Genomic DNA, 17,319 nt, shown 5'->3' with positions numbered 1-17,319 from the left:
AGACTTTCTGGTCAATTGAACTTTACACGTCTTAGCTGATCTTTACTGTTTATCCACCTCCCTTCATTCCTGTAACTCATTCTTGTTCCCCCTCATTTCATTCTCCCTCATGTATTAAAATCACCAGATTTGGTGACACATACATAAACATACGTACATATACATAAGAACGTTGAAAATTACGAAAAATACATTCTCTGAAAACAATCAGGATTTTTAGGAACCAAATTCAATATACTCACCACTGAAACATTTACAAACAAACAAACAAACAAACAAAACAAACAAAAAAGAGTTGTGATACAGTAAAGACTTAACTGTAATTTCCCTCACATTTAGATAAAGTTAAGAAGAAGAAATTGCTCACAATTTAAATTCTCATACAGAAAATCCCTGTAAATCACCTGTTTCCTTAGCACACATGTTCTGTTAGTTGTAAACTGGCCTAATTTATAATGGTCACATTTAATGGCGACTGGACTGTCAAACTAAAAATGATGGCAAATATTTTTTCAACATGATTGGTTTAGGAACCAAGGAACTGCTTTCAATGATGTTGCCTTCATGTACTGTTAGAAATACCATAATTAGGCTATTAAGTTGCTGATGGAAAAAGCTTATTAGTGCAATGTTGTTGTGATATTTAGTTATGGTAAAGTGAAGAATTTCAATTCTTATAAAAAAAAATAAATAAAAAAAATTTTTTTTTTAGTAGTCTGCCACTTTTCAATGTATAGTTTTTACCTGCATCCCGTGTTTTGGCCGACCTTGTTTTTGAGAGATAACATAAAACACCACCTTTTCATTTTATTTTTTTATTCAGAAACTGGACTCCATTGCACTATAATGAAGCAGTTACACTTTTATTCACATTTCTGGATTGAAAGTTCATTACAAAGAAGCACAATCAAGTCTGTGGTTAAGTCACGTAGCCTATCTGAGGAGCTTAGTTTAGTTTTTTCCGAGCAGCACCTGAAGGCAGCAGCCAACCCCAGCGCGGCCCACAAACCTCAGCGCCGTGCCCCGGGGAGCAGTTGGGAGCCGTGTGTGCGCCAGTGTGTCCCGCCGTGAATCATGGAGGAGTTAGCCAGAGAGAGCATCAGCCTACTGGCTTCAGCCTCAGCCAAGCCCCCGCTGGACGTTGCCGCCGCGCCTCGGCTCGGCTCCATGGGGGCCATTTTCATCATGCTGAAGTCCGCCCTGGGCGCCGGGCTCCTCAACTTCCCCTGGGCCTTCGAGAGAGCCGGGGGCATCCGCAGCGCAGTCACCGTGGAGCTGGTGGGCATTTAAAAATAAATATAAATCTAAGATTAAAGGAGGATAGCCGGTATCTACTGGGAAAAGTTAGGCTTTCTCTGCATGACTGAGCTCTGGCAGAGATAGACAAAGTTGTTGCTGCCAAACTTCTTTTTTAAAGGTTATTTCTCATAAGTAGAAGTAACTTTTTTTTTAATATTTATTTATATTGGAAGTTGGTCGTATGAGAGATGTATCTTATCTATTGAGGGCGGAGGTCTACTGAGATCAATTAATGAGATTGTGATCTGTTCCACCTGACAGGAGAGGCCGTGTTAGACTCAGACCTCAGCACATTTTAGATTCACTTTATCCTTATCACTGACTTTCCTTCTGCTATTCTCTCCTCTCTGTAACTGACACCACTATAAGGAAGTTTTTTTTTTTTTTTTGTGTGTGTGTGTTGGATTTTTATTTGACACTTGACACAGTGAGTCTTTTCCCCTTCTGCAAAACCCTGAACTCATTGTGTGTGTGCAGCCTTTTTCACCTCAGTTGGTCATCACATCACATTGACCCTGGAAATGGACTTGATTGAGTCATCCCTGTTTTATTCATGTGTAAAGAGCTCGCAAAGTCCCCATAAACCTCAGCATCAGTCTTTTTTCTTTCTGTTCCCCATGTGGGCGAGGGGCAATTCTGCTGGGGAACCTCTTTACTCCAGTTTTAAGAGGAACAAACTATGTGTTCTTGTTCTACTTCTTTTTGAATAATGCTGCCACCTAAGAGTTGGATAGAAAATATAAGCAATCCTTTTATTCTCTCACTATCCCTACCTGTCCTCTTTTCTAACTCCTATTCATTCTTTTTGGATAAATCACAAAGCAGAAGAAATAGAGGGGTTTTATCAGGCAATATTTTCCCCCCTATTCTGTTCCTGCTCGAAAAGTATTCAGTTCAGTTTGTCTGCAGTGTCTTAATGTGTCTTTGCTCATCACTTGTCCTCCTGCAGACGTCTGACAAAACATGGCTTGAATGGGTTTTTTGAAGTGCTTTGTCCTCTGTTTTGTCACTTTTCATCTCCAGTAGGACAAATAGGACTGTTTTCTCACGGCCTTTCAGCTCTTTGATTTCACACCCACACGGGTTCTTCCTTCCAAAGATGGAGGTGAAATCAAAACAAGTGAATTATCTTTTGTTGAAACGATGCGATTACATTTTAATAGTGTCTTTAAAGCTACATTGATTCATTTTTGGCCACTAGGGGGCAGAAAAATGAAGCAGCCCGACAGATGCACAGCCACAACAACTCACAGGCTTAATCGTTAACATGGCTAATGTGTTGCTTAATTACATGTAGCAACATTAGCATTAATTTAGCGTTGTGTTTCTGCCGACCTGACAAACGTAACAGATGCCATTGTTAGCGGATAATTGAATGAGTCATCATTGTTGCAGTCATTAACTCTGTGTCACCACAAATATTAATGCAGGTTTGATTATTTTCAAATTATTCATTCCGTAAAATCCTAAAACAATTGCTACCTGGTTGCTTCATGTCTCTTTAAATTGAATGCTGTTGAGTTTGACACTGTTTTTCAGACTAAATAAGAAATCTGATGCATCGCTTTGGAACTTGTGACGGGGAAAAGGCATTTATATTGTTTATATATTAAACGATTGAGTGGAAAACATAATATCTTGATTAACTGATAATAGTAATGCAAATTGAGAAAACACTGCTTTCAAACCATCCACCGCACAGTCAGGAGCACATGATGCCTTTTGATCTGGATGATCTCTTGTTAATTACTCATTTTAATTTATATATTTAATCAGTATCAGCAATAAAAATTGGTGGTGGAGCATCTCTGCTGGAGCCAGTGAACTGTAAGCTTGTTGTGCACTGTTAAAGCGCTCTGATGTGGTCTGCCTCCTCTAATCTCCTTTACTTTTTTCTTTCTGGACAGTGTAATTGGTGCTAAATGAGGCCAGAAACTTGAATCTTGAATCATCGCAATGAGGCGAAATGTGCCCGTTACACTGCAGTGATCCCGAATACCTGAGTGCACACTGGACAGTAACTTTACACTTCTGTGTGTTTGTGTCAGGGTTTGCTCTTTTACACTCTTTCAAAGTCACTTCCAGGTGTTTTCCCTCTCAGATCTTTTATAGAACTAATTTGAATAATTGCATTCATTCGTACGTCCCTGTCGACTACTTCTAATTGACCTTAAAGCCGTTCAGCAGGGATCTATAACCCTGAAGGACGCCTCCTTTGTACAGTTTCTCAGTTCTCTCTGTTTAGGTTGTGTAGCTGGTTTTCCTATAGCCATTGAAGAAACACTTTCTTCCACTCCTTTCATCAGCAGGCAGTAAGTCACTGCTCCTTATCAGCAGAAGACCCTGACATGTCCTGACACGCAGCAGGGATACAGAGGTAACCTCTCGGGCTGTGAAGATTATTGCTTGGCACACCTCTTACATAAAAAGGGTAAAAGGGTTTGAAAGTTTTGACTGGAAAGTTCAAGACGGTCACAGATGGTCATCCTCATCCCTTTTGACGTTGCGTTATGACAGCTGTGGAAAATACAAGACAAGGATAATACAGTAAAGTTATTCTTGTCAATTCATCTGCAACCATTCCCTCCTCTCTGTCCCAGGCCTCCTGATTCCAGAGCAGTCATTTCTAAAAAGAAAACCTATATCACCTTTTTGATTGCATTTTCCTCTAGGGAAACTTTCAGATAGTCCCTATCCTTCTCCTGTCTTGTTTTCCTCAGTGTCATTTTTCACTCTCATCAGGTTCATTCACAACAGTGCTTTTCATTAAATAGACTTGTCACACTGCTTTATAGCCTCAAAATGACTCATCCATCCAGGCGTTCAATACTCCTTTTAGTCTTACTTGTGTCATTAATCAAAGCTGGATGCCAGAAATTTAAATGAGGAAATGAGGAATAACAAAAAGAAGTGAAGACGGCGGAAGATGTAAATTTACAGGAAAAACGTAAAACTTTGTTTCCCAGATTTGTTCCATCAAATAACCAATAACTGTTCTCTACAGTCGAGAATGAACAAAGCTGTTTTAATTAAAGCCTCTACTATTTGTGTAGGATTTAAAGACGTGTATCTTTGGCACCATCCAGTCGTCAGGCCATGGGCTCATTTGTGCGTTGATGCTAAACAATACTTTTTTTTAATGATTTAACAGGAGAGGTGTCTAAATACAAGCACGCAAAAAACAAGAACTTTGCCAAGATAAAAGTAAAGTAAAAGTAAGTGAAACGATTATTGTGAGTCAGTAACTGTCTCGGCTAATGTCGCTCTGTTGTTCAGTCACTCTGGTCCAGACAGAAACGATTGGACGGATCGGCACATATTCTGGGACAGATTTATTTTCCCTCAAGATGAATCGTAAAAAGCTTTTATGATTCCCTGACTTTTTATATGAGGTCAGCATCAGGTCAAACGTTCCGAATCAGCAAATGTAAGCATGCTAACGTGCTAAAATAAGATGGTGAACAAGGTCGGATTGAAATACAGCGTTCACGTTACAAAGTAAATGACATCAGACAGACTTCGCCAGAGACGACACGTTGCTAAAAGCAACACAACGCTGCACCAGTTCCTCGATTTCTACAAACAAATTTAAGCCATCAAGATAATTAGGCAGATGTTCTGATCACATAAAACTCCTACATGAAGAGGCTTTAAGATATTATTAATAAAGAGCTGCGATTCCAGGGGACCCGGACTCTTTGACTTTGTAGTGGCCTGTTCTTGGGGCTCGTCTCCTTGACTCACGCTGCTTCCCTCATTTCAGCTGATTTATTTTCACTTTAAAACAAAATAAAATGTGACAACATCACTGAGTCGAACGTGAGGTCAAAGACTGCGCTGATGCCCCGCTCTACACTTATTTCCCACATGCAACATGCTCAGGTAAACTCCACCCCCTCCTCCATCCGCCACAGCTGATCATCGTCATCTAATTAACCACAATACATCCCAAAACCATTGCTCAAGAATCAAAAGTTTGCTGATTAGACTGCAGTTAATTCAGCTTTTAAAAAATACTGAGGCAAAGTTCGACTTTAATTCTATAAGGTCAAAGCTTCAGTGTGTTTCCCTCCATCCACTCAGGTCTCTCTCGTGTTCCTGGTCAGTGGTCTGATCATCCTGGGCTACTCGTCGTCCATCAGCGGCCAGTGCACCTACCAGGCGGTGGTGAAAGAGGTGTGCGGGCCGGCCATCGGTCAGCTGTGTGAGATCTGCTTCGTCTTCAACCTCTTCATGATCTCTGTGGCCTTTCTGGTTATAGTGGACGACCAACTGGAGAAGTGTGAGTTTTTCTACTCTTCTGTCAGATCCTCCTGAACTTCATCATTCATGTTCATTTTTGTCAATAACCCTTAGAGTTCGAAAAGACCCGTGGCCGTTTCTCTCTGAAATCGAAATCCAGTCGATGACGATCTGTCCCCTTTTCTTATGTTGGAGTGGACGACTCTTCTGTAACCTTGCTTGGCTTTTTCTCTCCTCTCAGAGGGCAAAATGATAATCTGTGCTTCATCACATTGAATCTGATCAGGTTGAATGCAACCAAATAGTTCAGGTTGTGGTGAAACTTTTCTGGCCTGCAGATATTTGGTCTGAAGCAGGTGGATTTTTTCTGTTATTAGAAATAGACTTCTCATGTTATTAACTTTGCAACGGATACAGTTTGCATTAAAACTCTATTTAGCATTTTATTTCTGCGTGCATGTTGTGTGTGTGTTCCTGTTTGACTCCCGTTTGTGTGTCTTTCAGTGTGCGGCTCCCTGTACGAGCTGGTAACCGGTTTGCCGGACTCGGAGATGCCGTATCACTTCTACACAGACCAGCGCTTCGCCCTGGTGCTGCTCTGCATCCTCCTCATCCTGCCGCTGTCCATCCCCAAAGAGATCAGCATTCAGAAATATATCAGGTCAGGTGCAGTCACACTGCATGTCTACACACCAGGACATACAGCCACAGTATATTTAGGTTCACACCAGTTTTATCATATACTCTATGTATAATAAAGGTTTTTCAAGATTTATGTTAACCCAGTTACAGCTGTAGTGTCAATTACAAATGCTCACTTTTACTTTTTGGTTTGGATTAAACTCTGTTTAGTTGGTCCAGAGCAAGATACTCTGTTGATGTTCATGTATGATTTTGCTGACCCCTTTACTTTAGCGCCACCATCCGTTTTAAGATCTAATGTGCAGATCGCTACCAAATTTACTGAGAAGGTTCCTGCTCCACAGAAAATGAAACCTTTTCACTTTGAAAACACTACAAGCTTTCCTTTGCTGTCACCTGCAGCCCCAAAAATGTCAAATTTACACATGAGACTCCTCATATCAAGTCGGGTTACCATCAAATTTCCCAAGATAACTATAATTTCCTATATAGCGATAAACCCTTTTGCTTTTATTGACCCCAGGACCTTTTCTCAAGCACCATCCTCAGGACAGGCTTTACCTTTTCTTCCCCTCAGTGCTGCTAAAGCTTTTACTATATGTCGCAAATGCTCAGTTTGTGTCACACCGCCTTAGCCTTTGTTTATACACATGCATAAATACGACTATGGATGAATGGTTGACGTGATCCTACTGAAGGCGCTGACCCCTGTGGTCAGTTTCCAGTAATCCACTCATCCGTCGCGCTGTTCGTCTGATGTCTGTCTGAAGCAGTCGTTCTGCCTCTGTCCTCTCACAGTGTTCTCGGCACTCTGGCTGCAACCTACCTGACTGTCGCCATCATCATCAAATACCACACCATGCCTTCTGTTCTGGTTCAAGTCACCCCTCTCTACAGCAGCGGGTACGTACGTGTGCAAAGACACAACAGTGCGATGAATTGAATTGTTGTTAACTCACTTGTTTTAAGTCCGTCTGCTGTATTTTTCCTCTCTGTTGTCCTAAAGTTAGCATTATTATTATTATTATTATTATTATTATTATTAATAAAGGGATAACGCCCAGGAAAGCACAAATTGTGGTTTTTACACTTTGATATAACAAACAAAATATGACGTATATACATATCACTCCTGAGTTGTGGAGGTGCTGGAAGGCAAACGGAGCCACGCTAGTTGTTTTGTCCTGCGTTCAGTCTTTATGCTAAGGCCAACTAAACATTTTGATAATGGATTAATCATTTTAAGTCCTTCCCCATACTTCTAGCTTGATCATTTGCTGCTTTTCTGTTGTATGTTATTGTCGGTTGAATATCTTCTGGGTTTGGTGTTGCTGCTGGTCTCCTGCGGCTCTGTCAAGTCATGATAGTGGAAAATAGTCTCTATAACAGACAAATATTCACATCAAATTCTCAGCAAAAGAAGATGAATGTGGGTATTTACCAAAATGCCAATGTCAAACTATTCCTTTGAATATTCTGTGGTTTGATCTGGTTGCAACAGGTTTTGTACCTGCACATTTCTCCTAAAACTCTGCTTTAGCTTGTACAAAGAAACTTTTCTGTTATGTATTTAATGAGTGTGCTCAGTCTGAATCAATTTACTGTGCATATATGCCTAACAGTCTGTGTTTACTGTTTTCTGCATGACTGACACAAGGTGTATAATCTGCCTTCACACCTCAGTTGTTTCCATGGAAGTGAAGAAAGAAGGAAAAAAATAATTACAACAAAATGCTAAACAGCAGCTTTGTTTTAAAGTAAAGTTCTTTGTCTTCTAGTTTCTTTTCTATGTCATAAATCTACTTTAATTAACAGAGCTAATCCATGTTATGAGGTTGCTCCAGGAAATATGACTGTCTTGAGTCTTATCCATGAATCTGCTGTGAATCCAGGACAGACAAAGTAGATCAAACCTCTGTGTCTCTGATTGGACACTCACTGGCTTACCTCGGTTGCCCTTGTCAGCCGTGTGCCTGTGACTGATGGATGAACATTATGGTAAAGCGTCCCTAAATGCCATGTCATTACGGATGATGCCCTAATAATATCTTTATGTCTTCTTTTTTCTTCTTGTGGCATTTGTGAACTTGTGAAAACGACTGTCCTGTGTGTGTCTCCTCCTGTCTGTGTGCAGGATCAGCTCCTGGGCCTCCATGTTCAGCGTCATCCCGACCATCTGCTTTGGTTTCCAAGTGAGTGCAACAGTTTGAGTTGCGTTCACGTAGGACCAGTCTAGACTTTAACTTGTGTTGCCATGGCGAGGTGAAGCTGGAGGCCAGTTGAGTGCAGTTGTGTGTGGGAGGAGGGTTTATGTATTTATGTATGTACTGTTCAGGAGTTTAAAACATTTCAGTCGTGGCTGCGAAATTCGAAGTACACGCAGGGTCGGTTCACTCCAATTTAAAAAAAATAAAATAAAATAAAATAAAAAATAAATAAATAATAAAAAATATATTTTTCTCACTCACCTCTTGGTGCTTGTGGTTCTCTGAGATTTCTGCCTCCACTCCAAAACAATAGAGGTGAATGGAATTGAACCTGTGGGACTGCTGTCACTATTTTAAAATGTGAAGTTCAAATGAATTTCTTCTTACACGTGGTTTGTTCAGATTAATTTGAATGGAATCCATATAGTGTAAGGCACCTAATGGGTGGCAGTCCAGCAGGTGGGTGCTCAGGTTTGTTAATGTAGAAAACGGCTCGTCTTTGTATTTTTCCAATCTACTACAAAGAACCCAAAATACTTGGACACACCGCTTCTCAGATGCTCCAGTGTCGTGATTATCCAGCACAGCTTTGTTCGCTGGTGTTCCCCATTTTTATTTAGTAGCTGACTTTGACAGCTCTATTGCATCTGCTGATAGATTAAGCTGAGTGAATTTTAAGAGCGCCCTCTGGTGGATCTGTTAGTCTAACTACTTCGAAAAGTCTGTTGAGCTTATAGCCTGTAAATTTGAATTTGAACAAACCACTACAGTTTGAATGTAGAATATTATTCATTTGTCCTGACCTTGTTAATAGTAATTCATTGAATCTTAATTAAGTCTGCCGGTTGCCTGGCAACTTCATGGTAAAGACAAGAGTCCAGGAAGTCACCATCCCTGAGCAAGGACAAGAAGGCATGTAGCCCCCCCCCCCCCATTAAACACAAACAAACCAAATTTGTATGGATTAAACATACAAGCTTTAGAGATGGTGTTGGGTGGATTTCGTTTCCTTTGCACAGAGCCAGGTTAGCTGCTTCCAGACCCCGGTCTTTATACTGAACTACTTTCCTCTTGGCTCTAACCTCCTATTTACATCATCTCAGCAAGAAAACTGATAAGAGTATTTCCCAAAATGTTGAGCTAGTCCTTTAATCATGGCTCTTACAGAACTTACACTATAGTTCATTGGCTGCTGCACACAGCAGAGCGGGATTGTGCCAAGGAAAAAAAATACCCACAAACACAACGATGTAAACACTGAAGTTGTGATCCCTCTGTTTTACTCTGGATAGTCTAGACCTCAATTTGAACAATTTCCAGTGGAACTACTTTCTTCGGAAGTAAAAATATCCGATGAGGAGTGGTTACAGTGACATCTGTGGATTACTCCAGAGTAAAAGAGTCTGATTCTGGAGAGACAAACTGCTGTTGAATTTTTTATAATGTCATTTTATAACACTGCGAGCACCACAAATAATGTAATTCCATTTAACTTCACTGCACAGGGGTGGATGCAGAAATATCCCATATCTCAAAATCTTGACAAATCAAATTACATTTATCCACTGGCAAAACTGAAAAAATGTTAAAATATTTGTCTTAATCTCATGTTTCACCATATTTCTCTGTGCTAATGAAGTACATATAGAAGTGGTACATTGTGGGTATTTTCAGCTTTACGACATGAGCTTTCTCAAGAGAGTGTGTTTAAGTCTAGTGTAAAGGTCAGCAGGCTGCTGTGCTCCACAGGAGCTCGGCAGAGTGAGCCTTTCATATTTAATAGCAGGTTAGAGTGCGGGAAAATTATCAGTCTGTCAATCTAAAGCGGGACAGACTGATGTGTAACTTCCCAAGTTGCCAAGGTAACCCCTGAAGGATGCTGGTGGAATCTAATAAAAGGAGAGGAAAGTGCGAAAGGATTGATGCATGTCCTCTCCCACAAACACACACGCAGACGCGCTCCCTCAGGGTGAGTGATTGCAGTGCAAGGGGTTGAAAAGCGACTTGATGAGATCCTGAGAGCAGTGGAAGAGGGCAAAGGCAGTGAAGATGAAGCGAGATTTAAAACCGGAAGATGGCAGCTGGGATCAAGTGGGGACAAGAGTCTGTATCCTGACCTCTGCGATGGGTTAACTCCATTGCTTTCATTTGATTCCCTATCTCATCTCGGTTCATCACACCGACAGAGAGATCAGAGATAATAAGACCTTTAGATCGTCACCCTTCCCTGCGAGCTCCACACAGATGAGAAAAATCCAACGTTAGTGGCTGGAAGGAGACACAATCTGTCCGACCAACAACTAGTCCCTGTGCGATGTCCCACTTTATTTGTCAACGGACCTGCAGTTTGTCTGAATTTGGTTTTCATTCCCACTAGATACTAACAGTTAATGTTGCACTCAACCAGAGAGGAGGAACTAGTGCATGAAATGAGCTGCTGTGCTGATTTGAAAAAAACCTACATTATCATCGCCTTTGGTTGCACATGGTTGCAAATGTGGGATCTAATTTCTCATCTCTGTGTGTTGCAGTGCCATGAGGCGTCCATCGCCATCTACAGCAGCATGGCGAACCAGCGGCTCTCTCACTGGGTCCTCATCTCCGTGGTTTCCATGATCTTCTGTCTCGTCATTTACTCCCTCACAGGTCGGAGAATGGTTCTGCTCCTCCTCTCTTGTGCCTCCTTAATACGCATCCACACCTGTCTCCGCACATTTCCAGTGCAATATTAAAGCACCAGAAGAAACACCAGGGGCATGTGACATGAAGCAGGAGTAGTGGGTTATCGGCTATCATTGGATTTGACTCAGGTTTTCTGGTATCATGAAACTGGCTCACTTTGAAGAGAAGGTCATGCAGCTTAACACACTAAAATCATAGTGGATGGAGATTGTAACTGTAGATGGTTGTCTTTCATTCCTCTTATTCTAGCGTTTATATGTAATACCATTATTTTTCATTCTCACTCTAGACCACTGAACACACCTTAGCCTTACTTTGAAAATGCAGATGTCATTCCCACTGACTCTACATCTTATTATTCTGTTCTTGTTGCTTGTAATTAAGAACTTCACCACTTTCATTTGAATGTGATTCAAGCTGGTTGGATCAACTTTGTGAAACAGGCTCCAGGAGGTTTTTTAGTCCAAGATGAAGTGAGGATGCTTTGAAAGTGGTGACACGGTGAGATATATGTGGAGCTCTGAACTACAGCTGCAGACTCTACAGGATAGAGCTATATGATGTTTTCTGGGAGGTTAAACAATTTGCTCTTTTACTGGTAATTAAGGGAGACACTGGCTGGATATCAGGGTCAGTACAAGTGAAATGTGAAATGTGAAATATTCTCGACTGTGCAGTTGTCTAATTAAAATGTCGGCAGATGGAATAATGAAAATGTAATCGTGTGGCGTAGAACACACACTTCTCCATGAAAGTAGAGCCTTGCTCCGTCTGTGAGGAGGTGGATATTCTATATTTACTGAGGAATAATTTGTGACGTGATGTTAAACCTAAGCTTTTGACAAGATATTTTAAACCATTTTTCCTCAAAGCCAAAATTAAAGACGTATACGTACATCAATCTTTGGTTAGTCTCAGAATATGATGTTACATTTAGTTTATCTAGAAGCCAAAGAGCTTCAGTTGCACAGCTGGGAACTGGTTGTCTTCCTCCAGCCATTGAGGTTGACAGATTGAGATACAGATGTGAGCAGTGTGAAGCTGCCTGTAGGAAAAATGGAAAGTGTAACTCGTTTTCTTTTGAAGTATAGTTTGACAAAACCCTGACGCATTCTGGTGCACGCACAGATGATCGTAATTTGAGGTATTTCTTTATTTATTTTTGTAGTATTTTTGAACATGCATACCCTGTATTATGGATCTGGCTCGTAGCTCATGCGGGCTGGGCGTAGCTGTATGCACAACACAATAACATTTACTATGCACATGTCACATTGTGTTTGTGCTGAGTCAGCTCCATTGTTTGCGAGGGAAAATGTCAGATTCACCATTTGGCTTCAGCTACGCTGTCATCATTGCTACAGGAAGCGTAACCCTTCTTTCTCTGTTGCAGGGGTTTATGGGTACTTGACATTTGGAAAGAACGTGAAGGCCGACATTTTGATGTCGTACACCGGGGATGACATTCTGATGCTCATTGCCAGGCTGCTGTTCGGAGTCTCCATCATCACCATCTATCCCATCATCCTGCTGCTCGGCAGGTCAGGGACACAGCCGTATTGATGTTTGATCACTTCAGTGTTAAAACACTCACTGACCTTGACGACTGTTAAACTTTAATAATTTAATTGAAGTGTATCGGGAATGTTAAAGGTTCTGTAAATGAGATTTTAAACAATAATAATGAAGCAAACAACTGTTTTCCATGCAGAGCTATAGTGGAGTAATGGTGCCCTGAACAGAACACAGTCACAACTCCTCTGTATATGTTGTAATCTGAGTTTCTCTGTTCTTTGTTTTGGTATCCGGGATGGTAGCGTGTGCATGTAAGTGCATGTACGTGTGCATGTTAGTGCATGAGATTATTATTTATAAACACACAGGGACCACCCACACCCGAGACGCCACAGTGCAGTACGCAGGGTTCAGGTGAAAGCAACATACCAGAATTCCCTCCACTGAAGAAACCACATTTTAAAAGGCCTTTGACAAAGAAAGAGATAAGACCAGAGCGCGAGCGGCCATGGGCAGGACCGGCTCAAATTCCAGTCGTCTGGAGGATCGTCAAAACACCCATAAAGTTTAAACTGACTCAGTCAGTGTCATTCATGTGGCCAGTCCCAGCGGATAAGTTGTAAGTCCAAGGCTGAATTTCTGTCTTGGTCCAACTGCGAAGCCAATACTAGTCTGGCTTTACCAAGATGGAGAACCCTACGAGCTGCTGAAGCTTCTTTCGCCTCATGTTGTAAGTAACTTAATGACTACATTATGTTACGTAATGTGAGTGAGCGACTACATTAGGGCGAAGGGGAGACCTGATGTGTGGACAACGAAGCATTTGTTTCGGTCTGAGATGCTGGTGGTCTAGTGCGACATCTAGTGGCAGTGACGATCATTTACAGAACCTTTTAAGATAAAATTCAAATAAGTCCTTCCCCATGAAAAGTATTATTTGACCTGATTTATTCAATAAATATGAAATAAGGTTATGCATCCATCTCTGTACAGATCAGTGATCCAGGATCCCCTGCTAAGTTGGCGGCGGAGGCGTTATGGCATGGTGACGGTGGAGTTTGAAAGCCGCAGCCGCTGTGCGCTGACAGTCCTGTGGATCACAGTGACACTTCTCATCGCCGTCTTTGTGCCAGACATCAGCAAGGTCATCAGTGTCATTGGAGGGATCAGCGCCTTTTTCATCTTCATCTTCCCAGGTAACACTTTGCTCACAGCTTCATAATCTGTCAAACGCATTGCAACCGTCACACCCTGTGTTTGTTTTTGGACAGGACTGTGTTTGATCTTTGCCATGCAGTCTGAGCCAGTGTCCTGTAAGACCAGGTGAGAAAAAACTTCAGTGTTAATGTAAATATACACCTGGGTGATGTTGGACTGCCTGAGTGAGTTTGTCAGTATGTCCATTCTTACAGAAACCTTCAACATGTACAATTTTTAATCTGATAAAAAACCTTTAAACCGGGTCTTAAAAAACTCTTATTAAATTTGTTTTTGCCTGATGATGACGACGAGATCTTCTTGCCTCTTGGACCCCTAGTGTGCCCACCAGTGCTTTGGGCCAGATCAAAAATATGTCTACAACATTTGGCCAGATTTTTATAAAGTTTACTGCGTGTATTCTTGCTCCCCGGAGTTTTGAGTTTTCTGATCTTCTTTTCTTTCATGTTTTCCTACACCCAGGCCACAATCTTTCCTTTTTTATGATTAAGTTTTTCTGTCTCCTTAGTGTAGGGAAAATCACATGTACAGAGAGTTTTCTGTCCAGCAACAACCCTCTGCCCATATACATTTCCACATACAGAATCTCCACGTGTACATGTTAAATGTTAAAATTTAACATGTAAATCAGAATGACATTTTCTGAGCAAATTCATGCTTCCCTGAGGATGATCCCTCCACATTTGCACACTTCCTGTTGTGCTTTGCTTACTTGATATCTCATAATAGAAAAGGAAGATTTCTTAACCTTTTATTCGAATGACCCTCGTGTATGTTCTTTCTCTGGGGACCATGAATGTCTGTACAACGTTTCATGGCAATCCATCCAATAATTCTTGAGATATTTCAGGCAAAGTATTGGACCGACTGACAAACTGACACTGCTACAGCTGTGCTGCTATTGGCTAAAAATGACACTGACAAGCTGAGTAGGCTGCTGTAATTCTGAACTGCTTCACCTTCAGTCTGAGTGTCTTAGACTGAAGGGATGATGCCTTTTGTACTGACTGATTTCAGAGATGCTTGCAACATTTGCGTGTCTTATTACTGTTGAGGAAATGTTCACCAGGAGTTAAGATTCAGACGTATGAGGCAGAAGTATTTGCTGAAGCCTTGATGCACCAAGAAGAAAATGATGAGCAGTACAATATCAGCAAGTGAATGAGATCAGTGCCAACACCAATTCCTGAAGATGTCTTGTCCAACGGGATATATCATGTGGTTGCAACACGTTTCCGTACCATACCCAAGTAAGGCTAGTCCACAGTCTTAACCTGTATATGTGACAACTCTATTGGTCTCTTATACCTGAATATAGTCAGGTGTCTTACCTATCTACTGCTGCGTGTGTCATGCCCTTTGCTTGACTTCACTCATCCTTGTGTGGAACTGGATTCGGGAAGTTAGTGATGCTTTTCCCCTTCATCCTTATGTGTAAGACCATGGTTTCCCTAGCTACAGAGGATAGTAGTGGCTCCATCTGGACACTATTATAGCTATAACAGAAGCTAAACAGTGAACCATTGTCTAACACTGAGTTGTAGTGATGGTGTGGGTCTACAAAATAAGAAAAGTAGACTAAAAGTAGGACAACTTATTCACAGTTCCATTTCTATTTTCTTATTCTGCCGTCTTCTCTCCAGAGTTGTCCTCACAGTTTGGGGAGTAGTGACCCTGATCTCTGGAGCCTTCATCTTTGGCCAGAGCACCACCATTGCTGTCATGCAGCTCCTCGGAAGGATCTGACTCTTCCACTTTCCCTCGCTGATCCAGGTGTTTTTCATGGAGGCAGCGGTGACCAGATCTCAACTTGTACTTCCCCTTTCCCCTGTCCTCTAGAGAGCCCATGTTGAATTGTGGCCACCACAGACTCTATAAAAATGAACATGACGCCTGAACAATCAAAAGACCCCTCAGAACTTGCCACTATAATCTTTAAAACAACAGCCGACACCCAAAAGACCTCCCTCCCTCCCTCCTTCCTTCAGTGTCACCATATGTTACTTTCACTTGGGTTAATTGTTTTTGTAGCTGCACCCTGATGACAAGCTCTGTCTGCCTCCTGCCATGCTGAGATGATCTGATTGAAATCCTCAGGTATTTCTGCACTTTGTGTTGTAGTCGATCTTCTGCTGTCACAGGTATCAGTGCGTAATTGTGCATATCAGTATTCTACCCGCCTGTATTCAGTCTTTGGGTGAGATGAACTAATTAAGCAGGGTGTTATTTTGTTTGTCACAGTTTTTATTCCCCTGTTTTCTTGAACACTATATTTCTCTGAAATGGTAGCGGTAGCCAAAATATTAAATTATCCGTAGAGTAACATAAAAAGAAAAACTCCTAGAACATTGCTCCAATATGAAATTATAACATTAAAGATATTATCATGTCTGCCAAACATAGTCCAGGAAAGCTTCAAGCTCTCCTTAGTATAGATTATCTTATCATTTGCACAATCATGTAACCACTAGAATGTGATGATGATTGGTAATATTCCCAGGACCTGTTGGTTTCCACTGACATATGAGACTGAAATGACCGGTTACTTGAGAGTGACACAAGTGGTGGGGCGGGAGGATGTTTTCATGTTTCTGTGTGTGTGTATTTGGATGAGTGTGTAAATATCTATATATGTTTTTTGTATGTTTAAAAAGAACAGCTGCTTTCTGATCTTTGATAAATTAGTAATGATGTGTAAAGTAGTTGTGTTGACAGTGAATATTATTGGGTCGATGAAAAGATAATTAAATAAAATAATTTTATATGAAACCTTTCTTTAATAAGTTTATGTATGTAATGTATGTATGATCGATCGTGATTCAAAAAGAGAGTTTTTATTGACAGAAGAATGTCACAGAAATCAGCTTCTGATGGGTTTAGAGCTTCATTATTAATTATTAATTATTAATTTTCATCCTAAACCATTATGTATCATAACTCGGCTCAATCTGAACACAGATATTTGTCAAATCTGTGTCAGTTGCATGCTGGGATATCACCATCAACAACAATAACACTGGATGAATTTGCATAATCAAATGCAAATAATAATCAAAGTCTGGAAGTTTTTTTCAGTATTAAAAGTAATGTCATGGTTTTTATCTTTACATCTACGGTAATAATCCAAACAAGATACATTTTTATGGTGTAAACAAATACAGGCGAAAAAAGTGGGGCTCAAGTATCTCTGAATCCATTCCTGCTTGCATCCCCCAAAATGTGTAGTTTCAAAAAGTAGAACACGATTATCTTCCAAGTAGGAGCAGGAAAAACTGAAACAGTGGCAATAGATAATGACAAAATCCATTAATGTTAGCTTTATTGTTTGACTCATAAATTCAATCATAGAAATACATCTGTCCTATGTCAAAAGCTGGTGACATACAAGCAAAACCATTGGCATATGGCATTTCTGAATATCCCAGCTTGTAATTAAAAAAACAAAAGCCTTGACTTCAAAGAGTGATCACATACTTCTGTTGGACTGAGATCAGATGAAAGGCGAAAGTAATTG

At 40.9% G+C, this 17,319-nt stretch overlaps 1 protein-coding gene across 1 annotated transcript; it reads left to right on the top strand.

Annotated features, from left to right (window-relative positions):
* The first annotated feature begins 993 nt into the window (after positions 1-993).
* On the top strand, positions 994-16,579 carry slc38a8a (solute carrier family 38 member 8a). The gene is made up of 10 exons (XM_023407219.2): positions 994-1,278; positions 5,383-5,581; positions 6,046-6,202; positions 6,982-7,086; positions 8,318-8,375; positions 10,922-11,036; positions 12,466-12,613; positions 13,581-13,783; positions 13,859-13,910; positions 15,449-16,579. Exons 1-10 carry the CDS (start codon positions 1,075-1,077, stop codon positions 15,549-15,551), a joined length of 1,344 nt encoding a protein of 447 aa, XP_023262987.1. The 5' UTR covers positions 994-1,074; the 3' UTR covers positions 15,552-16,579.
* Positions 16,580-17,319: the final 740 nt, after the last annotated feature.

The sequence above is a fragment of the Seriola lalandi genome, unplaced genomic scaffold (genome assembly GCF_002814215.2).
Source record: "Seriola lalandi dorsalis isolate HSWRI2012SDOR001 ecotype SW California unplaced genomic scaffold, Sedor1 jcf7180002054331, whole genome shotgun sequence".
Taxonomy (NCBI): domain Eukaryota; kingdom Metazoa; phylum Chordata; class Actinopteri; order Carangiformes; family Carangidae; genus Seriola; species Seriola lalandi.
This window is presented reverse-complemented; position numbering and strand designations above follow the sequence as displayed.

Coding starts and splice junctions, on each gene's coding strand:
- slc38a8a (XM_023407219.2), top strand. CDS start 1,075: ATGGAGGAGTTAGCCAGAGAGAGCATCAGCCTACTGGCTTCAGCCTCA. Junction 1,279..5,382: donor GCGCAGTCACCGTGGAGCTG/GTGGGCATTTAA, acceptor CCATCCACTCAG/GTCTCTCTCGTGTTCCTGGT. Junction 13,784..13,858: donor TTTCATCTTCATCTTCCCAG/GTAACACTTTGC, acceptor GTTTTTGGACAG/GACTGTGTTTGATCTTTGCC.